This window comes from Hoplias malabaricus, chromosome 4 (genome assembly GCF_029633855.1).
Source record: "Hoplias malabaricus isolate fHopMal1 chromosome 4, fHopMal1.hap1, whole genome shotgun sequence".
In the NCBI taxonomy this organism is placed as follows: domain Eukaryota; kingdom Metazoa; phylum Chordata; class Actinopteri; order Characiformes; family Erythrinidae; genus Hoplias; species Hoplias malabaricus.
This window is the reverse complement of record NC_089803.1, coordinates 66,774,279-66,799,788: the sequence shown is the minus strand read 5'-3', so window position 1 is coordinate 66,799,788 and position 25,510 is coordinate 66,774,279. Positions and strand designations below refer to the sequence as shown.

The 25,510-nt window shown below is 38.2% G+C and overlaps 2 protein-coding genes across 2 annotated transcripts; one reads left to right on the top strand and one right to left on the bottom strand.

Annotated features, from left to right (window-relative positions):
• The first annotated feature begins 2,743 nt into the window (after positions 1–2,743).
• Positions 2,744–7,636, top strand: LOC136695717 (tetraspanin-8-like). The gene is made up of 9 exons (XM_066669964.1): positions 2,744–2,899; positions 3,090–3,152; positions 3,291–3,407; positions 3,881–3,955; positions 5,218–5,313; positions 5,463–5,585; positions 5,685–5,717; positions 5,810–5,893; positions 7,305–7,636. The coding sequence occupies exons 1-9, from the start codon at positions 2,840–2,842 to the stop codon at positions 7,428–7,430; spliced, it is 777 nt and encodes a 258-aa protein (XP_066526061.1). The 5' UTR covers positions 2,744–2,839; the 3' UTR covers positions 7,431–7,636.
• Positions 7,637–13,745: 6,109 nt separating this feature from the next.
• Positions 13,746–24,384, bottom strand: rab21 (RAB21, member RAS oncogene family). Its single transcript, XM_066668282.1, has 7 exons — positions 24,031–24,384; positions 22,232–22,291; positions 21,430–21,537; positions 20,073–20,136; positions 17,867–17,921; positions 16,815–16,903; positions 13,746–15,181 (listed from the first exon to the last, which is right to left on the bottom strand). Exons 1-7 carry the CDS (start codon positions 24,172–24,174, stop codon positions 15,039–15,041), a joined length of 663 nt encoding a protein of 220 aa, XP_066524379.1. The 5' UTR covers positions 24,175–24,384; the 3' UTR covers positions 13,746–15,038.
• Positions 24,385–25,510: the final 1,126 nt, after the last annotated feature.

Here is a 25,510-nt window from a genome sequence, read left to right as displayed (position 1 = left end):
AAGAGGGTTTGCTTATTTTCTGAAGTAAGAATGACTTCTTGCTCCTTTAAGGGTGCTTTCACACATACAATGTTTGGTCTAGATCCTCTGATTTTCAGTTTGGTAAAAATCAAACTAGCATGTGTGTAAGCTGGCTCAGACCACAGTCCAGGACAAAGGACTAAACTGTGTTCCAACCAAAAGAGGTGGTCTCTGAACCATGGTTCGGTTTGTGTGCAGTAGGGCTGTGCCATATTGTATTGTGTGCAATTATATTGCAAAAAAAATTTAAACGATAATAAAACTCTATATTGTGATTATCACGATATTCTGACTTGTTTACATTAAGCATCATTGCTTTTACACATAATATGGCGTACATTCATTACGTCATTTAGGCACAGCAACAGGTACGGTGGAAATTTGCTCCTCATTCAAAAATTTGCTCCCAAAGAGGAGTGATTTCAGTCGTGTGGAGGTGGTTTGGAAATAAAATATCAATATTCTAAATACTCCTTATACAATGTTTGAATCTTGGTAAGTTACGGTTGCTTACAAAATAAGCAAATTTATTTGTTGTTTCTTCTGAATGTTTGAAATTGTTAGATTTGTACTAAAATAAAATGTAATTAAATATAATTTACATAAATATATTATTAATTTTATATAGTTAATATTAATATAACATTTATTTTGATGCAATAATGTGTTCTTGAAAAGAATAAAATAATTTAGAGCGTTTTTGGGAACAGGTAGTGTCGCAGTCACACAGCTCCAGGGACCTGGAGGGTTTGATTCCTGCTCTGGGTGACTGTCTGTGAGGAGTTTGGTGTGTTCTCCCTGTGTCCGCATGGGTTTCCTCCGGGTGACTGTCTGTGAGGAGTGTGGTGTGTTCTCCCTGTGTCTGCGTGGGTTTCCTCCGGGTGACTGTCTGTGAGGAGTGTGGTGTGTTCTCCCTGTGTCGGCCGGGTGCTCCGGTTTCCTCCCACGGTCCAAAAGCACACGTTGGCAGGTGGATTGATGACCCAAAAGTGTCCATGTGTGTGAATGAATGTGTGTGTGTTGCCCTGTGAAGGACTGGTGCCCCCTTCAGGGTGTATTCCCGCCTTGCGCCCAATGATTCCAGGTAGGCTCTGGACCCACCGCGACCCTGAATTGGATAAGCGGTTACAGATAATGAATGAATGAATGAATGAATGAATAGAGTGTTTTTTTTATGTCTCCAAAAATATTGTTATCGCAAAAATACCCTGAAATATCATGATATTATTTTAGGGCCATATCGCCGACCCCTAGTGTGCAGTGAGAAAACATGTTTTTGGACAGTTCAGACTTTGTAAATGAAAGAAACATGTAGTTTACTCACTGAATACATTATAAAAAGAGTAGAATTCATTACCAACTGTAAATCCATTACCATTCCCCTACCATGCTGCTTTAACTGAAAACAGTGCATCAACGTTGAACGACATTTGATAGGAATCATGTTTCCATGGTTACACAGTTTTAATGCTCAGAGTTATACACATGAGGATTAATAACATATAGCCGCTGTCCAATTAAGAACATGTACCTCCCAAAACTGTAGCTTTACTTCTATTGCTCGACTCATCATGGAACTTTCACACTAGACAAAAATGGAGATCTATTTATTTAATATAACGCCCCTCTCCAGACTCACACACTGACTGTCTTTCTTTTTTATGCTGTGTTTCTATAGTAATCATAAATAAAGCTTTTACATTTAAAATAGTGGACATTGGATATCACGTAAATTCTTTCGTTTGCTTAATATACCGCACTGTAAAAGCAATGTTTACAGCGTAACAAAACATGAACCCTGGTTCAGACCGTGGTACGGAGTCCATAAGAGATCAGCAGCAGACTGACCCTGGCCATTGTGTTCCTATGTGAAACTTGTTTTGACTCTCAGTGGGGAATTCCACAGAATGAGTTTAGAAGATTTAAAGTGGTTACTATGTTCACGTGTGGGAGACAAACTGTTCCTGAGTGAAATCAGAGCAAATACACTACATTTCCTCAAGCTGAAGAACAAAAGCTGTTCATTTTTGTCTGCTTATGTGAAAATATATTCCATTAAAATGTGTTATAAAAGTCCTGTGAGTGGCTTTGTTTCTCTTTCATATCACTTGCTTCTTCATGTATACATTTACATTCTGTAACCACTTCATCCTGGTGGAAGGTCTGGAGACTACCAGGAATCACTGGGTCAAGGAAGGTACACATGGTGACACACGGCATCACAGACTCACACTTTCACATTTGTGGACACTTACTGCGTATCTAGTTCACACACCAACCCATGTGTTCGCTCTGTGGGTGGAAACTGTAGCGGATAGAGGAAACAAACACAGATACTGATAAGAAAATACACACAGTGACGCAAAGCAGGCATTGAAACTTCAATCACAAGGCCCTGCAGTTGTGTTGGAAATAATAAAGCTGAAATAAATCAAATCACTTTACTACATTTAACTTTAACTTAAGTACACAGTACTTGTTTTGTATGGGTAGCTTCAGTAAAGGGCTGTGGTGTTTTGTTTTGTTTTGTTTTCTTCTTCTTTTTTGAAACAGGGAGGTTCTAGGTGTTTCCGTACGTTTCCAAACGGTGAAGCTCTGCTTCTATTGAGCAACATTAAAAATTTTCTGATATACATGAACTATCCTCGTGTGCTGGGCCAACATTTCCTCTAAACTACGTCTGCATTTTAAATGTATTATTTGCTACTTCTTACTGGAAGCCCGTCCCAGTTCCGCCCCCTGTTTGCCGAAGAATTTAGTGCCCCCCCCCGGCATCATTCTGTGGGAGACTTCTGAGAGGAAAGGAGCAGCAGCGACAATGGCGAGCTTAAACCCGTGCTTTAAGAAAACCTTCGTTTTCTTTAACATCCTTTTCGCGGTAAGACTTACGGCTTTATCCAATGTTTGTGCTTTAAATATTCAACTGTGAAAATGGTCGCAATTTAAACTGGAATGTCAGTTATTTTATGCAAACGCTGAAGGCGTGGCTGCTTTACACTGAAGAGTAACACTTGAAGCACTGAATTTAACGACTGTTTTTGTTCTTTATAAACGTTTTTTTTTTTTAGATATTTGGGCTGGTGATATTGGGCCTGGCCATTGTGGGACATCTCCAGCCGTACGATGACCAGGTAAGGGCCATATGAAACATCCAAAAAAAGTGGATTAGGAATAATGGATTTTATTTAAATTTGTCTTGCGAATTTATTGCTTCCCATATTTTAATCTAAATGTTGATGTTTGTTTTTATACGTCGTCTTCTTCACCAGGATTCGCACAAATTTACAGGAGTCATCGTCTTGGTCATTTTCGGTTCCGTCACATTCATCGTTGCAGTTTTGGGAGCTTACGGCGCTCATAAAGAAAACAAGAATGTCCTGATCGCGGTAAGTTTGTTATCTGCGCAACACGGCCCTTAGCTGAGGTAAAAGTGAAACTAGGGCTGTCGCTGTTGTGAAAGAATTTCTCTTGCGGTGTTTTAATGGGGCTCAACGCTGCGATATTGGTGTGTGCTACATTCCTAACCGTCACCTGGAACGGGCTTGAACTGTTCCTTTTGGTTTTCCGGCCTTTGTGTCCACTTTACAAAACGAAGACTGGAAATAAAGTATTGAGATGCCAACAGTTGGGGGGAAAAGTATACTCCTAAACTACTTTTAACCATTTTTAAAACACATGTATTTAATATGTAACACATACACACAAAGTGTAAAACAAGAAAGTCCCTGAAAAATAGGTAAAACGTGAAAATCGCTGTGGTGACGTTTTGCTAGATGCATTTTTTTTTTCTGGGAGAAAATGGCGTTTTGTTTATGTTGACCCTACTTTTTTCCCATCTCTCTCTCTCTCTCTCTCTCAGTTTTTTGTCCTAATGTGTGCTGGTTCCATTATTCTCCTGCGAATAGCTATTCCGATGGCTATAAATCGTGATGAGGTATTTGACCCTTTTTCCTGTTCTGTGAACTGACATAGCTGCTACTTTCAGCTCCTTCACGGAGTAAACAAACTAGCCCTTGCCCTATGGATTTATTTCCCATTTCACAAGAATTAAATATTTGAATTATAAACACAGCCATTCAGAGCAGTTTGGTCTGAAAAAGGCCTATGAGAAATGTAATGTTAACTGTGGTGATACAAACAAGTTGGGTGTACAACAAAGCAATATTTCTCCTCAGATAGCAATGAATGTTTGGCCAAAATGTGACCCAGATCTGCAGTTCTATAGCCCACATTTGGTTTTGAATGTGTCTGGCTGCCTCACCTCAGCCTGAGCACCACCCTCGCCAAATCGACAGGTGGCCCATACAACACTTGCTAGTGCCATAACTAGATGTAAGTGCCAGAAGTGGCACAGATTATGCACAAATGTGTCTGCTACTTGGGTCAGTTAGCTTAATTATTTAAGGCCACAAACCGATAATTGAGCACAAACCAATTCCCACAGCTATTATTCTTTTTGATTTGATCTCAGGCATAAAGGTGACGTTCACAATTTTAATCACAAACGTTTTTTTAAATAAAATTCACAAGATGTTTCCTTACCATTTGTTAGCTCTCCAGTGTGTTTGGGGTCTGGAAGCGAGTCTAGTATGTTTATGAAAACCTACTGTCATTAGACAATTAATAAAGAAAAAAACAGAACCCACCAAACGTTGAAAATTATTTGAAAAGTGATGAGGATATTGCATTATTTCTGTTCCATATGTTAATATTGACTTTTTTTTGGCGACTTCAGATTATGTAGGTAGGAACCCACTCTAATTCCAGTAGACGCTAACTGCATGAAAGTAAACACACACTGAAAGTTATACAAAACTAAGCAACTTGAGTTACAAATAAGTTTCTGTGGTAAAATACTGACTGAAGACTTAAGCCATGTAAAAACAGCAGTCGTTCCACCTTAAGATGCCGAGCTTCTGAACATAAACAAACCAGAGAGAACTGCAGCTTGCCAAAATAATAGGTATTACCTTTAAGCTATGTGTCTAAACTGAGGAACCCAGCTTTGTTATACCCCAGCACAATCACAACTATTCAAAACCACCACCAAATGCTCTGGATAGCATTGTTTAAACAACTAAATCATGATGCAGTGTTGTGTGCAAGTGATTGCAAGCGTGGTCATGGCTTTGCTTAGTTCTAGAATGGACAGATAATAACTGCATTTGTTTTATTTAACTGATTGATTTCAATCAGGTGATGTCAGTGACCAGGCAGGAGTTGGAAAAGCTGCCACCTTTGGATCATACCAGTTCAGATTTCAAGAAAACTATGGATTTTGTTCAGGAGCAGGTACATCATACATCTATTTATCGATCTCACAGCTTCAGAATGCACTGTTCAGTGCAGTGTGTTATTTTTCATTTGTTTCTGTTTTGCTAAGGATTATATACACACCTGCTCTCACAATCATCGTAATGAATTACTTCTGTTTTTACCAGATTAAGTGTTGTGGGCTGTTTAAAGGCTACCAGGACTGGGGAAGTAATGTTCCTGATTCATGCAACTGTCAAAGTACTGAGGTTGATGAGTGCCAGGAAATAACCACCTACGGCTACCTGGGGGTACATACTAATTCACGTTTGTGGTTCACTTACTAAATATATTTCTGTGTATAGCGTAATTTCAAAGGTCTCTCACAATATTCATTTTACCTCCTGCAGGAATATCTGAAACCAAGAATGGTCTACACCCAGGTGAAGTGTCTCATCATTTTATTAAGATTTTGTGATTATGATTATATTAGTTTTATACATTTCATTAATTGTATTTTCTCTCGTAACTGTAGCCATGCGGCTTCATATTTATGGAATACTTGGACATGATTTTTGCCGTCACCTTGGGTTTGCTCTTTGGCTTCGCAGCTTTAGCTGTAAGTACACCTTAAACTAATTTTGATACTATCATTTAGGACTTGAAACCATGAAAGTGCAACAACTTTGAGAGAGCGCTCATGTTTCCGTGTTGGAGCAACGAGCTGCACTGTAGAGAGTATTTTCTCCATAATAGCTTTTTTGTCCAATGCTAAGCTCTTCTGGGAAAATATACTCAGCAAATTATAAGATCCTAATTGATAAAACACCCAAACTACACATATATTACTGTTTTCACAATATTATAATATCTATGCTGTTTTGATGTTTTGGCAATTAGAATCTCTTAATTTGCTCACTACACATTTATCTCACTCCCAAAAATTCAAGGAAGTACTAGCATTTTAAGTTGATTGCTGTAATTATATTTTTAAATATAGACACTGCTAAAATAACTGTTATTCCATTGTGCTGATATTATATATAATTTATTAAAAGCTTTTTTGTGTTTAAATTGATCGAAAACATGTTATGAGTTCAAAAACCATAAGAGACCCTGAGATTTTAAACAGACAGCCGAAAGCCTATAAGAAGCAAGAATGGCAGAACATTTGAAACATCAGTTTCAAAACTACAGCATTCTGTCTCCTCCTTTTACAAACATTAATAATGTGTTGTTAAATTAAGAGGTGATACACAGTGGTAAATATTTCCCTGTCCCAACCCATCCAGCTTTTAAAATGGGCCTATTTTCAAAAAACACTTTCCCAGTTTCCACATTTTAAAATGTTTTCTTTATAATGTTAAATGAAGGATTCACATTATTTTCACATTTTGCAATTAGTTTTCATTTACATTTTTAGAAATTAACTTTGTAAACCAAAATCATATAAGCTTAACTCTAGAAGGTATTTTAAATAACCAGGAAATGACTTAGTACTTCAAGTTTATTTTTAGGAACACAATGCAATTTAAATAAAGTTTTATAATTGCATTAATTAATCAGTACTTTTATATTATTCAAAACACGTTTCCCAGTAATTATTTCTCAATTAGGGTTAATCTTCTGTGCTGATGAATAATATTTTCACTGGTAATTGCTGTAGTTTAAGACCGGGCACAATACGTGTTTTGTTTAACAATAAAATCTTATTGTCTGTGGTACTTGAGGTTTTACTTCCAGTGGTCACAGACCCGGTTCTCATTTCCAGTCAGGGCGAATATGAAAGTGTGTTGGTAGCTGAATTTAATTCTCACTCCCCCAGCTGTAAAAGAAGATTCAAGATAACAATGGAATATTCAGAATTTTAAATTTAATGTGAAAAATAATGGGAAGTGTAATCGTGTAAATCATGTACAAGGGTCCTTGTAGTTCATGTCCCTGATAATAAGGGGTGTGTGTATGTAATTTAATATAACTGTGTTTAATTAAATCTCTCTCTCTCTCTCTCTCTCTCTCTCTCTCTCTAGATCTTGGGAACTGTGATGTCACTTGCAATGATTCTCCGCATCACCTCTCCCACTGTCAGCCCTCCAGCGGTCTTCAGTCTGAGTCCTCATCCACCAAAATACTCAGAGCTAATCCAGACTGCCTAGTAAAAGCACTTGGCCTCAGGCTGTCATTTTCACATTTACTTAAACATTTATCCCAAAGAGCTTTGCTGGATGTTCACTGAAGATCATCCGTAACTTGCACTTGTCTTTTTTGATATTGCCTATGATTATTTTAAGCATTGTTTGCTTATGTTAGGTCATGTAAACAAACTGCTGAATTCATAGACGCTTCTAAGGTTTTGAAATAATATATATATTTTTTACATGTTTATACTGGCATAAAAAGGGATTGTTTGTTTTTTTGAGTAAAATTTTTTCTATGCAAAAATAATGTGTAGAGGTTTGGGTTATTGTTATTTTTTGTTTTTTTTTTCAATGTTTTTCTACTGATGTATTGTCTACTTTGCTTCTCTCTTTAATGTTACAATGAGTCTAGCATAAAGACAGCTGAAGACCACATGATGTGAAATGGACCAGTTCCTTTAAGTTGATGGAACACATCCAGCACAGCTTTAGTCATTTCAGCTGCTTAAACGTACCTGATTTGTTACTAGATGTTGTCTCTGAGTTACAAATAGCACTTAACTATTTGTCAGCACTGAAGTGGGTTTTTTTTTTAAAGAAAAAAAAAATAACTGACTGCATGTCATAACACAAGAAATTTAATAAATAAAAATTCAAGCTCAGTGCCACAATTATTGACTCAGTAGGGGATAAAATGTCTGTTTTACTGTGCAATCTGCAAAAGACCCCTTTCTCTGTACCTAGGTTTTAGTTCATTGTAGATGAAAAATTCAAAAGTGCTTTTGAAACAATGAGGTTTTTATATTTTAAAAAAGCAAGCTGCTCACAGCCACAACCTCAGCTTTTGCACAGGTTTTGGTTTAAGTTCCAGTCAGTCACGCTGGGAACTTCTTAAGAATTCACCACAGAAACCTAAATGTAGGACAAGTTTGTTGGGTTTTTTTTGTTTTGTTTTGTTTTGTTTTTCTTCTCTGAAAAAAGTTGCAGCCAAGACAATTTTTCAGTGCAGCGTTTAAAATGAGAAATGCCCCTCACTATCAAATATGTAAAGTATTTTTAAATAGTTGGAAACAATTATTTGGCACTTTGCCCCTTCCTGGGCTTCTCTTTAGATTCTGGAGTCCTCATCCACCACCTGGTGAAAACTGGAGGATTGTAGTACTATTTTCCTTAATAGTGTGTGGGAAAATGTAAACTAACTGTGTAGTGATTATGATACAGAACATGCTGTGCTTGGATACATGACCTTTGTTCGCCTTTCGAGGAGCGAAAGTGCTTTGCTGTAAGTAAGATTTAGAGAAGTATAATTAAAATATCATACATGCATCCTGTTTGGAGAAGGGTGACGTGAACTGCTGTAGCCAGCCCTGTCTCCAAGATGAGATGGGGAAATAGCAAGGAGAAGTGAGAGCGTAGAAGGTAAGAGAAGATACGTGAGGCCTAATTTATTAAATGAGCTGACAGAACAATCCTGAGAACGTCTGGGACCTGGGGAGTAATCTGAGACCTGATGTAAGGGTAACAGCAAAAGTGTACATGACAGTGCCTTGCGAAAGTATTTGGCCCCCTTGAACTTTTCAACCTTTTGCCACATTTCAGGCTTCAAACATAAAGATATAAAATTTTAATTTTTTGTGAAGAATCAAGAAGTGGGACACAATCATGAAGTGGAATGAAATTTATTGGATGTGTCAAACTTTTTTAACAAAAAACTGAAAAGTGGGGCGTGAAATATTATTCGGCCCCTTTACTTTCAGTGCAGCAAACTCACTCCAGAAGTTCAATGAGGATCTCTGAACGATCCAGTGTTGTCCCAAATGACTGATGATGATAAATAGAATCCACCTGTGTGTAATCAAGTCTCCGTATAAATGCACCTGCTCTGTGATTGTCTCAGGGTTCTGTTCAAAGTGCAGAGAGCATCATGAAGACCAAGGAACACACCAGGCAGGTCTGAGATACTGTTGTGGAGAAGTTTAAAGAAGGATTTGGATACAAAAAGATTTCCCAAGCTTTAAACATCCCAAAGAGCACTGTGCAAGCAATTGTATTGAAACGGAAGGAGTATCAGACCACTGCAAATCTACCAAGACCTGGCCGTCCCTCTAAACTTTCATCTCGAACAAGGAGAAGACTGATCAGAGATGCAGCCAAGAGGCCCATGATCACTCTGGATGAACTGCAGAGATCTACAGCTGAGGTGGGAGAGTCTGTCCATGGGACAACAATCAGTCGTACACTGCACAAATCTGGCCTTTATGGAAGAGTGGCAAGAAGAAAGCCATTTCTCAAAGACATCCATAAAAAGTCTCGTTTAAAGTTTGCCACAAGCCACCTGTGAGACACACCAAACGTGGAAGAAGGTGCTCTTTCTCAGATGAAATTGAACAGTTTGGCCACAATACAACACGATATTTTTGGCGTAAAAGCACCACAGCTCATCACCCTGAACACACCGTCCCCACTGTCAAACATGGTGGTGACAGCATCATGGTTTGGGCCTGCTTTTCGTCAGCAGGGACAGGGAAGATGGTCAAAATTGATGGGAAGATGTATGGGGCCAAATACAGGACCATTCCGAAAGAAAACCTGGTGGAGTCTGTAAGAGACCTGAGACTGGGACGGAGATTTATCTTCCAACAAGACAATGATCCAAATCTACAATGGAATGGCTCCCAAATTAACATATCCAGGTGTTGGAACTGCCAGGTCCAAAGTCCAGACCTGAATCCAATCGAGAATCTGTGGAAAGAGCTGAAGACTGCTGTTCACAAACACTCTCCATCCAACCTCACTGAGCTCACTGAATTGATAAATTATTTGTGCTGAATTATGGGTATTTTACGTAGAGAGATTCTCACATCAATTTTCTGTCAGCTGTGGCTACAATAGGACGGAGCAAAGCCACCAGAACCAGTACAGAGGCAGCAGACAAGGCCTCTAGAACAGTGTGTGTCTATCATTCAAATGACCTGACACACACCAGGTAACATTTCTGATGAAGTGTGCATCAACAGAGGTATTAAACTGCATTGTGCTGGCAGATGTGGATCAGACACAACAATGCTGCTTGAGTTTTTAAAAACCTGTCACTGCTGGATTGAGAGTAGCACCTCAACCAAAACTGTTCACTACTCAGATAATACCTGCTCTGTGCTGGTCCTGACCATTGAGTAACAGGTGTGAATCAACAGACACAGTTCTTTGTTTGAACCACTTACACTTTTATGATAGTTGTGTAGGTCCTTGGTTATTATTATTATTATAAAATCATTACATTTTTCTCATAAAAAAGCTAAGTTTCACATTAGCTTTATTTAACTAAAATTTGTAGTATTTCTTAAAAACAAGATTTTCTCTCTCTTTTCTTTGACATGTTCTTTTCCACTGCGGCTCTCTATCACAAAGTACCCATTCAAAGGTATGTTTGTGCATTATAATGGTAATGTACCACAGTGTTTAAAATGTGGGCGGTATTTCACAGTTAGGCTGTGTGTGTTAAGTTTCTGTTCTGTGAATCTCTGGCTGTTTCTGAAACGAAAGGGGGTGTGTGTGGGGTGGGGGGAATTTTTTATGAAATGATTTTTTTTGTCTAAACGCTGCCTGCTTTCTGCTCCAATATCTTTAAAACTGTGATTATTCTGGTGAGTACTGTATGTATAAGGGTGGCCTGGTTGTGTTATGTTATAGACCAGTGGTTCTCAAACTTTTTAGACCAAGTACCACCCCATTATCAAAACAAAACCTCCCAAGTACCACCTATGATTTATGACCTTTTTTTTTTTACCACAGAAACATGTGGCCCCTGGTTCTTCCTCTTTTCCGGAGCCATGAGGCAAAATGTGGCTTGAATTTCTGCCTGTTTTTGTTGCTTTTTATTTACTTTTTTTTTTTTTACACAAGATTATCTAAAATTTTTACTACAAATTGTAGAAAAATACAAATAACTATAAGCCTAAACTGAACGTTTTAAACATAATTATACATTTATGAGAACATATAAAGTTTAAGAGAAATAAGCGTTTTGAAAACATAAAAAAGGTATCTGCAGACACTTTACAAACTGTTACAACTGCTCCCCCTGTCGGTCACAATTAACATTTTCCTACTGCGCTACTGATATTGTGAAAAAAAAAAAATGGGGCCACTGCCAAAAATCACTTATGACGCAAACTTCCTGAATTCACCCAGTGCTCATTCCCTTTAACCCCAGGACAGAGGTACATGGCTGGGGCAGTGAAAGGGTTAATCTGTTGGGACTTACACAATATTTATTACACTACAACCTATGGTTCATGTCTAAAGTATTCATTATTTTGTATAGACTGCAATTTTCAGACGGATGGACCTTCCATTTTGTATCATCAGCGTCCAGTTGTTTTAAAGGGGTGATATTTAACCCAACACATATGGAGCGAGATTAGTCTTAAAATGCTTTACAAATGCATAAATTTTAATCTACATGTTAATGTTAAACACAAGTCACAAATATGTTTTCCTGTTCACAAATGAATACATCCCAATCTGTGTCACATGGTCTGCGTTTTGTACAAATACAATTGGCTTAATAAATGCCTGACAAACAAAAAAACAGTTTTATCGGATTGACTACCGTCGAAAAGGATTTATAAGTGCATAATACTGGTACCCTTGCCTCTGCGTTCCTTATTTTGATTTCAGAAACATGGCAACCCTATGCACACGAGAAGGTGTAGTGTGTTTCCCGACGGCGAGTGTCATTTCAAGACAAAAAATAAAGAAAAACCTTAACTGAATGCATGTTACAACCTTTAATTAACCGAACTGAAGAGGATGCACTAGTTGAAATAGTATTATGCAGCAGAGAACCTGATAATGACTACTGACGTGCAGACTGACCAATTAAATGTTTACAGAGGTTATCGACCAATAACGGTAGCTCTACAGTCAGACCGTCCAATCAGGAGATTTTAGGCTACTTTACCACGCCCCCTTCTCACTCAAGCGAACCAATCGGAGTAGGGCGGGACTAGTTTGTGAACGAAACTTCTCGAAAGTTCTATGTAAACTCTAGAAAAACAAAATGGCGGACGTTTGTGAAATTCCGCCGGGATACTTTTTTTATCTAAGAAGTTTTTTTTAATCTTTTTTATCCAAGTTTTTTTTTTAAGTCTAAAAAAGAGGACATGTCAGAGTGAAAGAGAACGTCTGGTCACCCTAAGTAAAGCAAGCCTGCTGAAAAAGTCAGTGAAAATGTTCATGCATTTAACACTGCAGTATTTTGGGCAGACTGAACTGATGTTTATGTTCTTTCCTGATGATGACTGTGGATTTTATAAACCTGTGTATAATCAGTTAATAGTTGTTCACAAGTATTAAGAGGTTGAAATGCGTGGGTAATGGTAGTATGGGAAGAGAAGGAATATTTACACCCCCACTTTTGAAATGCTTGATTCACCCTGCCACAAGGCGAACTGTCTAAAGACCATGATCTATGCTCTAACAGAGCAGCCACAAAACCAGGCCTGGACTGTAGTTTGTAACATTTATATGGCGCTTGCTGAATTGCCCATTACCAGCTGAGCTCTATGTGGTAGTATCCATGAATTTGGTGAGGTTTTCAGTTTATCACAGTGCTTTTGTATGAGCAGAAATATAACTGCTCAATGGCAGACATCTATTCCCCTTTGGACTATGGACTTCAGTACAGAGATTTCACTGTAGTACCCTGCAAATACCCTAAAGTGCTGCTGAACATGTCCTTAATTATCTGCCGTTCCTTGTCTGTACAGGAACTGATTTAATAACCTTTATACATAGATTTACCAATCAGCCACTAGGCTAAAACCACAGAGAGGTCAAATGAATGAAACCTATCACCTGCATAAAATATTACCCGTCAAGTGGAATATAAATACGGCAACAAACGAACACTCAGTCCTCAATTTTGTTGCATTTTGGGTCCAAAATGGCTGGACTTTTTGGGAGTCCCTGGTACACAGGGGTTGGAATCTACCAAAAGTTGACCAAGGAAGGACAAACAACAATGAAATGGCAACAGGTTCACGGGTGCGAGACCAATTTTTTGATTTCCTCTGCCGGTCACTTCAGATTTTCACATAAAACATTATGCAGTTGCAGTTTGCTTTTCCAAACATTCTTACTTGCGCATTTTGTCATTCTTCACCCTCCTCTGCAACAACAGGTAAAACAAGTCTTGTCCCCCCCCCCGAAAGAAAAGTGCTTCCCAGTAAAATAATACAATTATTTACAATTTTCTAATTACCCTTGGACAAATATTCAAATCCCTGGAAATCATTGAAATGTTGTATTTTCAAATAAAACAATTATTTTAATCAACAAATGCAACACCTGCATGCAAAACACATGGTGGGTATTTCACAAAGCAGCTTTAATAGTTGCTGGACATTTTTAGCCAAAACTCAAGACTGCTGCAAAGCAACATCCCTTACCTGTATTTCTATTAAAAAACCTTAATGAAATATGCTGTACTTCAAGCATCATGACATGCTGAAAAACATTGGCTGCATAAGTACTCAGACCCAAGTGCTGTCAATTTTAATAATAATAAAAAAAGATACACAAAATAACATCAGAATTTTCCTTTAATGCAAAATAATAATAATAATTAAAACCGCCTTCATAACCAATAACTGTTGCACAGAATCTGGGGAAAGTAATAAAAACACCACATACCACATCCAATCAATGTGCAAAAAAGTGCTAGTTTTAAAAAACTAGCTGTTCCTTTGTCCTACATTAACATGAAGCTAAGAATGATTTTGCAATCAGCACATTTCAGGTAGTTTTAAAGTATATACTACTGCTTGTTTTTCTTGCAATCTGACAATGTGAGCTTAACGTTAATTTAAGAAAACAAACGACCAAAGAAATGTAGAACCTGTTAAACACTTAGAAAACTCAATTGGGGTCTGAATACTTTTGCAAGTGGCGGTATTTATGATTTTCCCAAAAATTGTAAAAGCAGATAAAATATTCAGTATGTATAGTACATTTTTCATTTTTCTCGTTTGTTGTACATAAATTCAAAATACAAGAAGAGAGTAAGTTTAATAAAAGTTCTGATTAGTGATGAGTCAAAAGGGAAACATTAAGAAGTTTTTTTTTTTTTTCTTAAAGGAAAACAAAGACAAAAGATATCTCACTAATTACCACAAGTACAGAGGACTTCAGATTCCTTGTATATGTTTAAGTTATTAAATAATCATCTTTTAACTAAAAGAAAACAATGTTTTCACAGAAATCAACCCATCATGTACAACATCCTTGCAAAAGAAAATAAAAGGCTGTAAAGTCAGATTGTAAGGACAGTGTGCTGTTAGAGTGCGTGTGCATGTGTGTGTGTGTGTGTGTGTGTGTGTCTAGAACAGGGGGTTGCCTTTGGCGTTTGGCATCAGACAGCCAAGGTCAGGAGAAACAGAAAGGGTCTATCAGCTTTTGGAGCTTTCAGCTTTTCAAATGGATGAATCGCTTTGAAACATACATGTTAACGTGAGTGTCCTCACCAAACAACCAGTGGAGGATGAGAAGTGGCAGTCTTTTTTGGAGAGAAAGAGACCGAGAGAAAGGGAAAGGGCAAGAGAAAGAGAAAGAGAGAGAAATGTCCTAGCCTGATGAACAGCAACCTCCTGCAGCTGTAGCAGCCTGGGGCTCATCGTCAATGATCTGAACGCCTCTTCGCCCTGTGCTTGCATTACTTGCCCCGTTCCCCTTTGACTTCTCCTCCACCTGAGCTGTCTCCATCATTCCTACAAAACACACCACATGGGAATTAGAGTTCAAGTAAGGAGTGTGTAGAGATTAAAATATACTCTTAGGCTGATAAAATCTGCTGAATAAATACATTTGGTGTACGCAGACTTTAACGTACAAACCCCATTTCCAGAAAATTTGAGGTTCTGTGCAAAATGATAATAAAATGCAAGGGCAATGAGGTGCAAAAATTAAACCCTAATATTTAATTTTAAAAAGTCAAAGACTGTAGTTCAAATGTAGAAACAGAAAATTAGTTTTTTGAGAGAGGAAAAAATAGTTAATTTTAGGTAATGCTAAAAGACTAAAAAACAACTGATGTATTATGAAAGGGGGAAAAAATGAATGAAGTCCCTGAGATGCTGAGCAGCTGAAATCCTACAAGCAAGAATGAGAAAACATTCCACTTTCAAAACTACAGCGGTTGGTCTGGTCAGTTCCAAAACTAGGGATGCACCGATACCACATTTCCCTTCCGATACCGATATTCCATGTTCAAATATCTGCCGATACCGAGTACGGATACCAACTTTATCTATCTTAACTACTAGACAGATGCCTATAAATCCAGATATTTATATTGCTATATTTACAGATTTATTTTGTTAAAACAGTGTTCTGTATCGCTAATAAAGATATAAGCTTGAATAAACAACATTTTTTACTTTATTAACTGCACATTAAAAAATGTTAAAGTTTCCACAATGCAGTAACAAGTACAATAGGAGGGCATCGTCTAGCATGTCTGAACAGCTTTTTACACTGTTATGAGAATCTGTCCAACAGTTAAATACATTTTCTAAGAACTGCTGCTGCTCAACCTGAATTTCCCCAGTCTAGTGTAAACTATCCACCAACTCTAGGATGAACGAGACCCTTCAACAGCCAATGAGAACAGAGAACAGAAAATAAACTCAGCCGTGTGCAGCGGAGCTCTACAGTTGAGGACAGATTAAACAGTAAAACTATGAAAAACTACAACATATTACATAGTGTTTGATGCACATGTCCCCAAATAATAAGTATTACCTGTAGGAGAACATGATGAGCTACTAAATTCTAATTTTCCATTCCAAATTAAATGACGAAACACTGGCACTGAACCATTTAAGGTGGAACGTAGCCACAACTATGTGCTATTCTACTAATCTCCATCTTCCGCTGCAGTGTGTAGAGACCGCACTGTTTTCCCAACTTTAAATTGATGCATCTAGCGGCATTCATGCGCATCAGTATCTGCTTCATGGGGTGTGTCCCGAAAAGGGCCCTGTGTACTACATGTAGGGAATAGTGAGTTGGGGGGCCATTTCCAACACACCTATGATATCGGTGCTCTCTGTACACGATACCGTTACGTGTTTAAGTGGCAGTATCGGTACAACACTATCCAAAACACTTACAGTGCATTGTTAAAAGAGGTGAACCAGCAACATTGGTAAACATGCCCCTGTCCCAACGTTTTTGGAAAGTGTTGGTAGTATCAAATTCTAAATGTTTCTAAAACTTTCTAACTGACACTGACTTTGTACAGTTTTCAAACAAATACAGGGTTGATTTGCACAGTTGTACTAACTTTTTTGAAATGGGGTTTGTATATTGAACTTTATTACTTTGAGGGGTGTGGCTTACTTTTACACAAGTCAAGGAACATTTCTTCAATTCCTTTGTTTAATTTTGCTGATGAATGATAGTGTTTTGCCCCAACTGATTCTGCATAGCTGTAGGGAGAGAGAGAGAGAGGATGTACAATAATTTAGAAAATTAGAATGAATGTCTTAAGAATGTGATACAAACAATATTTTAAACACTGAACATATCACAAACAAAAATGTGAATAATTTTTTCTGTGACACTTCAGAGCACATTCATCATAAAACATACAAAGTATGAATGTGTGTGGACAGTGTGTTTAAGGCTGGGTGTTCTCTTGGCAGGCACAAAACACAAACTTTAAATATAAAGCAGGTGCACAATGCAATACTGGCATACAGGAGGTCCTCGGGTTACGTCAGTCCCGAGTTACGATGTTTCGTGGTTATGACACATCTCCCATTTACTGTATAAAGCCTTGTTTCGACGTAAGTGGTTTTGCGGTGTAAACATCGTAACGTGAACTTCGTGTTTGGTGTGCGCGGCGGAAGAATACACGGTTACGCGGTTCGGGACCGAGGAGGATAGGTGTTAGGATAGGATAAGTGCTTACAGTATGTTATTTACGTACAGTATGTACGCATGTTCCGACTTACACCGAAAATCGGTTTACGAAGCAACATAGGAACGGATCAACGTCGTAAGTCCAGGACACCCTGTATATAAACTACTGGAGCTTTTACACCACTGTCGCAATAACTGCCCCTACTCATTTTAGAACTACAAATGTTGTAGCTTTGCAGTGAGAATTTGATTGCTTACAGCCACAAGGGATTTAGTGATAGGGGAATTTAAACACCACTCTACCTCATGCCAAACCAGAAAATTCAAGTTTACTTCTCCATAGGCCAGTGCAGGAAAGATTTTTAACTCTCTAGCTGCAGAGGGGTACAAAGTGAAATATGATGCCATGTTTGGCACCTGGCGTTATGGCCAATACGTCTCGTTCTAAATTAGCTAAGCGGAAAGAGAGTCCAGACAGTTCTGGACATACATATAAAATTTAAACATATGTAAAAACAAGTCATTACCTCTCAGCTTCTTCCACAGATACATGTCTCTCTTTTTCCAGATCTATTTTATTACCTAGAAGGAAAATTATGGAGAGCAGACAATTAGAAAAATAAAATGTACACTAGCAGATAGCAGTTTACCCATCATCCACAGCATTGTTTGGTTTTAAAAATAACAGCATGAGGTAGTGTCCGAAATCATTCACGTCCCTCAATTCCGCTCTCTATAATTATGGATAATAAAGGGAACAGATAATAGGGAGCCATTTCAGACACAGGACTGGACAGCATGCAGGTCAGGCAAGCACACACACATTACAAAACCATACAGTTTCTGGGACAAGAGGTTGTCCTGAAGGCAGCATGTGTTTCTCAAAGATACCACTAATTAACACCTAAGCTGTAGCCTATGTCGCAGTCTGAAGCACTCTTCTCCAAAAATGTATCTACGAGTCGTGTCAACGCAGACTGCAACCACTATGATTGGTCAGTAGTCAAACACATATGCTACGAAGTAGCATAGAAACATTAATTACTCTCCTCGATACTACAGAGACCGTAGACAGCAGCAAATTCACAGCGAGAGACTTCCTTAGACATGGTGTGGATGCTGGGGATGAACAATAAGACTGAACACTGAGGGGTTAAAAAAAAACGGCTTTGCGTTTATTTTTTCCCTGGCTCCTTATGTAAACTATGCTCTCCCAAACAATGCCCTACTCAATAAATAGTGCACCTCAAAAATTTATAAAAGTAATTCTACTACACCTCTACGTTGTTGTGTACATAGTGTAGGGCCAACTAAAACTGACCACTGGACAGGCCGAGAGAGCTCATATGTTTCTGCAGAAAATTAATCTATGGCTCCCTTTCTGCAACAAAGGTACAGGTTGCATTTCCTGATGCAGTAGTGGACTGTTAAATGACAGTTTTTATGGCTTGATTTAATGAAATGCAGATAGTGAAACACAAATTCTTTGTAATCTTGCCCATCGTCTTTGTGCCAGACCTCATGAAAGGATTCTCAGTTTGTACAAAGTGGTGAATCACAAACCATTCTTGCTTGCAAAGACTAAGCTTTTGTTGGATGCTCCAACTACACTCACTCACGGTGACGTCACCTGTTAACAGATGACCCGATAATTGTAGAACATGTACTTTTTATCAATTAAATAAACATTCAAGTGATTGAACAAATAAAGCAATAAAAAAAAAAGAAATCAAGAATGGATGTGACCAGAAACCACAGTCATATTGGGAGCAGGAATACAGCAGAAGTGTTAAACCTCTGGAGGTCTCTGAAGACCAAATAGGGAAACATATATCAAGATAAAACCATCACAGATGTCAAGAGCAAGTAATAAAATCTGAGCAAGACTTATTCTGTAGAAAACATGACCTTAAAGCAAGGGTCTGAAGTCATGAATAAGTTCGACCAGTGAAAACATTCTCAAGGCTCCTAATAAGCCAGTACCCTTCAGTTCACATAAGGCTGTGTGATATTCTGTGCATTACGGGTACGTGAAAAATAGCACAAGATCAAGATGGTTTACGAGGGAGTGAAGACAGAGAGATATGTATGCCATTTCTGTGCATCACATGATGGGAGTAGTGTGATGTATTGCAATGATCAGTGCTTAAGTCATGTGACTAACAGTTGCAGTGCTCAGATGCTTTCAACACAGTGCACAATTCAATAAAGCTGCTCCTTTACTGATGTGGGATTCATTTTACTTATTTGTCTTTTTCTTTGTTTGGTTTCTGCATTCTATTCTTAAGATTAGTAACAAATCACAATTGAGAGGTCGGGTCACCGCATGGCTTTTAGGTCCCCTTTCCTGAGGTCCTTTATAAGAGCTGCACAATGGACAACAAGCTTGAATGTTTTTCCACTTGACTGTTCTTATAACAATGGCTCGAGTCATGACAGATTTATGATATTTGCTGGCTTCCTGAACACCTTAAAAGGGGTGCAACACAAGTTATATAAACTGCTACCTCATCGATACAAGCTGGGACTGTGTCTAAGAACAGACCGACAGCCTATTCACAGAATGTTTAAAAAAAAAAAAAAAATTACTGTAACTTTGTTCTCCTCTGTTTTTTTGTGAGAAAAAAAATCAACACTGATTATGTTCAACATTATTAAATGACACAACAGTAATATTATTCAAACCCATTAACTTTTCATAAATGCAACTGGCTTAAATACAGAAAGACTTACCTACTATACATAAACATATTTCATTCCCCAACATTTTCCTTAATTCTTTGACCCAGTTTTTCACCTGTTGAACATAAAATGGGAACGGGGGACAAAAATACACACTAATGAGAGAACAGGAAATAAACTGTTTGTTGCAATAACAGTACCAACTGACATAGAACACAGGCTGAACATGGGATAAATGCCATAATTTAATTATATATTAAAATAACACCACTTTTAAATGTAATTTTATATTTTGTAAGTCATACAGTAAAACCTTGACTTACGAGTTTAATTCGTTCTTTGACCGAGCTTGTAACTCAATTTGCTCGTTTATATCAAATTAAATGTCCCCATTAAAATGATTTGAAATGCAATTAATCTGTTCCAGGCCCCGAAAAACCACACAGCTTTTTTTAGTAACGTGTTTTTTTTTTAATAAGAAAAATGTACTTAATAAATAACAAACGATGTATAAAAGGTCTATTCTATTTTTATTCGCATTTCTATTTATTAACGTAATTCTATTACGTTTATTTACCTTGACGATCAGACGAAAACGCTGACGGAGGTGGAGGAGATTGGCAGAGTTTTTTTTTTTCGTGCTCTATCGCTTAATTTAACTTACTCACTACATATTTAAGGCTACAAAAAAACAGCAATACTACACAGATGCCTGCATGGAAAGATAACTACATGAACTGACCACTTGCTGGGCCACATAGCAGCTGGTGATCTAAGCTCGCTCCTTTGTAACTCAGTTCTTGACTTGCATCATAAAGGCAATCAATCAATAAATACATAATTAGACCATGCGCTGGCTCGTATCTCTGAAAATTTGTAAGTTGATTCACTCGTAAGTCAAGGCTTCACTGTACTTCAGCGCACATTAATATCCATGATCTTTTCATAATTATTTCTTTTCATAACAAGCACAGAAACAGAGAACAGCAATTGGCAGCACATTAATTATTCAGGCTTTCCCCACTGCACTGATAATACCAGCTACATGTAAATTATTATATTTATTTTTTTAAATTTGTATTATATTTTAAATACACTGTTTTCCAGCAGACAAGCTTTTAATAAACATTTATTTAGCTTTACAGAGCTTTACAAACCTTGTATTTTTTTCAGTGCTTTGTATCAAGAACTGAGACAAAATGTGTGTGTTCTTAAAATGGTAACTAATTGTTGGCCTGTTCCGCAGTACTGTATCAAAAACAGTGCCATCTTTGCAGTGCTTTAATTTGGTCTGAATTTGTGCTAACATTTTTTCACTAAGAAAAAAAAAGCAATAATGTGTATTCATCTGAATAATGTAATCCATATGCAGAATAAAAGCTAGTATAAAAATAAGGGGGAACCTTACTTTCTGGAAGGAATCTTCATCTGTAATATCATACACCAGAATGGCTCCGTTTGAGTCTCTGTAGTAGATTGGACCGAGAGCATGAAATCGCTCTTGGCCTGCTGTGTCCTGCAATAAAAACAAAAATGTAGCAGGATGACTTCCAGTGTAAAACATACTAAAGCTACTTCAGAACGTAGAATACACAATGCACATAACATCGATAACATCCACAAATATTTTGGTATAATAACAATATTTTGCAGTAAATGCTCCTGTAAAAATAAACTGATCTTTCCAGTCAACAGAAAAAAACTGTATTTCTGACTTGTTAATGCAGCAATACAAGTGTGTAACAGCTGTGCTATTATTACCATTTTTAAAACCAAATTAAGAACAGAATAGAAGCAATCACAGAACTGGGACTTGCTGCACTGCTTAGGTGAAAATTTCAGTAAGTTTTCAGTTTTTACTTTTCTCTCAGATGGAGAAAACACAAAGAATAACAAAATATATAACGGAAAAATAAAGGCTACAAACCTATTACTGTAAAACACTAATAAATCACACACACAAGATACCATCAGTAACACATGTAGATATCATCAGTGTGTTTACAGTGACACAAAACTATTCAGGGCCCAGGGCAACACAGACACACACACACATTCACTCACACCTACGAACACATTTGAGTCGCCAATCCACCTACCAACGTTTGTTTTTGGACTGTGGGAGGAAACCCACACGGACACAGGGAGAACACACCAACTCCTATAGATATTTTTTAATAATCATAACATAAACATTAGAATAAACTCACCCAAATAGCCAGATTAACTCTCTTTCCTGTGATGTTGAGTTTCTTTGTAAGGAATGATGCCTAAAGAGAAGAGAAAGGATATTTGTCTCATCATAACAAGTAACATTAACATAACAAACCTCCATATTTCATGACGATGAAAATATATTTTCTTAAATATAGGTCTGCAGTCATTACTTCAACATCACAATGGGAACATGCCAAACACTGAGTTGCAGATTTCTTTATCGAGATAAATGTCATTAAGCACTATATCATATGATAACATTTGCCCCAAGGCACTATCCTAACAGGCAGAGAGTGAGCAAAGGTGATCATAGATGGTGCTTATCATTTAATGATGGACTAGTGTCTCTGAGCTCTAAAAACCAAAGGCCTGTAGAGATCATCTGCTTTGCTGTTGTGCTATACGTCTTCTGTCAAAATAAGGTTTCATGTGTCTCTTTTTTATGTTCTCACTTATTTAGTCACTGTGCATTACATCTGTTAGCTAGTACTCTCTCAAACACACCATGATTTCCAGCTACGCCTCCTCTGACATTCTGTCTTGCTTTAGGAACTGAGCAATACTACAAATAATAATAATAATCACAAGTAATGGCTACTACTAATAAACAACAATAGCAATTACATTATGACGATGACTACTATTACTTATATCACCTTAGTGTTATATCTATTCATTCTCAATGATGGGAATACAATTCATCTCCAAGTACACTGAACGATCACTGGATTAGGAACATCTACCTTGTTTCTACACTCATTATCCATTTCATCAGCTCCACTGACCACACAAAAGAACTTTGTACTTCTACAGTTACTGACTGTAGTCCACCTGTTTCTCTGCATACTTCCTCATTCCCATTTAGCCTGTTCTTCAATAAAAGCTAGGCCCCCACACAGAGCTGGTATGGTTTGATAGGTGGATCATTCTCAGTGCTGCAATGACACTGACGTGGAGGTGTGTGGATCAGACACAGCAGTGCAGCTCGAGGTCCACTTTGTAGATATAAAGTTCGAGACAGTAGCTCATCTGTTGCTGCACAATTTGTATTATTCGTCCTCTGGTTCTGGAATATTTTCAGTACAGCAGTGACACTATGGGCTTTAAAAAAAACTCTTACAGCCCTGTTCCTAATCCTGTGACCGTTCAGTATATAAACCAAACAATACACACGTACATGTTATCGTTTGGCATTGAATCCATGCTTCTTCTTCAAAAATAAATAAGACAAAATAAAAATTGAGGAGGCGTGAGGAAAAGTGTAAGCTGTCACAATACCTGACAGTTTGGAAAAAAGGAGCAATGGATAGCTGTGTGAAAAGTGAAACTGTTCTGGTTTCAGAAAGAAGTAAAAAACGAAACTTAGTAACTCTAGAGAAACTGCTTCAGTGCTAAACGCCGGACTCTGAGTTCAGGAACTGTCCCATCAGAAAGGGGCAGCTGTGAAGAAGAGTGGGTGGACAACGGCTCTAAGGGGGAAGTGTTGTGGGCTGCTGTTGAAGGTGTGAACTTGATAAACAGGTTAAACTTCAGCTATGTTTTGACTTCCACAGTAAAATCCACCGCTGTGAGTCTACGAGTCTCACACACGTTACTGACCACTGTGACAATCCTGTGGTAAAGTTACAGAGAGAGTGAACCCAACCGAGCTGACAACAGTAATGAATACAGGACTAAAGGTGTAAAACCGTAACTGTTAGGTTAATATTGTGGCCCTCTCCGAGAACGGCAAGCGAAGCCCTCGACACCGAGGCAGGTTAACGTTAGAGAGCGGTTGGACAGAGGCCCGTACCTGAAGGGTGGTGATGTGTTTGTCGTTGAATTTGTTCTCACAGTACCGCAGCAGCAGCGAGGTCTTGCCGACGCATCCTTCCCCAAGCAACACAACCTTGAAGGAGTAGGTTTTGTTGGAGCCCGCTGCTCCGCCAGCCGCCATGGCGAAGGAAGAAGCCTTTCTTCAGCTCGGTTTCAGCGTAGACCAGTTGTTACATGAGATATTAACATGGATGTGAGGCGCAATGGGAAAAGCGGCGAATTAGGTTCCCCAGCTCGGCGGAGAATAACACACCCAAATCCCAGATCCGTATTCCGCCTCTGTCGCGCTCCTGTCTGCGGCCTAATGGCGTCCTCCGCTACGTCATTCTCCGGGAATCATATGATGAACAGGAGCTTCGAGAAGAACAGCGCCCCGCAGCGAATCATTTCAAAATAAAAGTTTTCACATAAACTAACTCTGTAGTATTTGACCGTATAATTAAACAATAATAAAACTGTGATTATTCATTGATCTGTAATAGGGAGAACAGAGACTCTGTCGTTGCTATTCCGGGCTCAGCATTGCAGAAACTGCACTATGTAACTTCTGGAGGGTGTTAAGAAAACACACCCTAAATGCCACCCTTTCCTTCCCTCTTGATCTTAGGACATTGCTAAAAAAAAAATGCAAATTCTGCATCTCTAAGGGAAGCCCAAGATTTAAAAAATCCCTAGTGTTTCTTTAATGGTGCTCGAGGCAATTTTATGTCTTTTTTTCAGCTAGTGCATATTAACGGTAAACTATTATGAACTTGGTATAAAATGAGTTGTTTTAGCAGTAGTGGAAACGCTCGGCCATGGTGATGACTAGAAATATGCACAATACACCTTTTAGCAATAGAAAACACAACACAGACATGCTTGCAAGAAAAATAAAATAAAATAAAAATAAAATAGAACAACAAAACTTTATTTTCTCTGAAGGCTGTGGGGGTGGAGCTCTCGCTCCTCGCTGCTGTTGTATGCTTAGCTGGACCTATCTGTGCTTTTAGGTCCTTTACATCTTTATTTGCTACACATGGGAAAACGTGAATTTCTTTGTTAATTCACTCGAGAGTTTACATTTACGTTTCAGCATAGCTGCTCGAGATGAGGGTAGGTACATGAGCTTTGCCTGACGTAAACAAGGACTACTGACGTGCAGACTGACCAATTAAATGTTTAAAGAGAAGGTTATCGACCAATAACGGTAGCTCTACAGTCAGACCGTCCAATCCGAAGATTTTAGGCTATTTCACCACGCCCCCTTTTCACTCAAGCGAACCAATCGGAGTAGGGGAGGGCGGGACTAGTTTGTGAACGAAACGCTTCTCGAAGTTCTAGGTAAGTTCTAGAAAAACAAAATCCCGGACGTTTGTGAAATTCCGCCCGGACATTTTTTTTAAGTCTAAAAAAGAGGACATGTCCGTACGACGGAGTTTTAGGGCCACAGCGGTAAAAAAAAAAAAAAAAAAAAG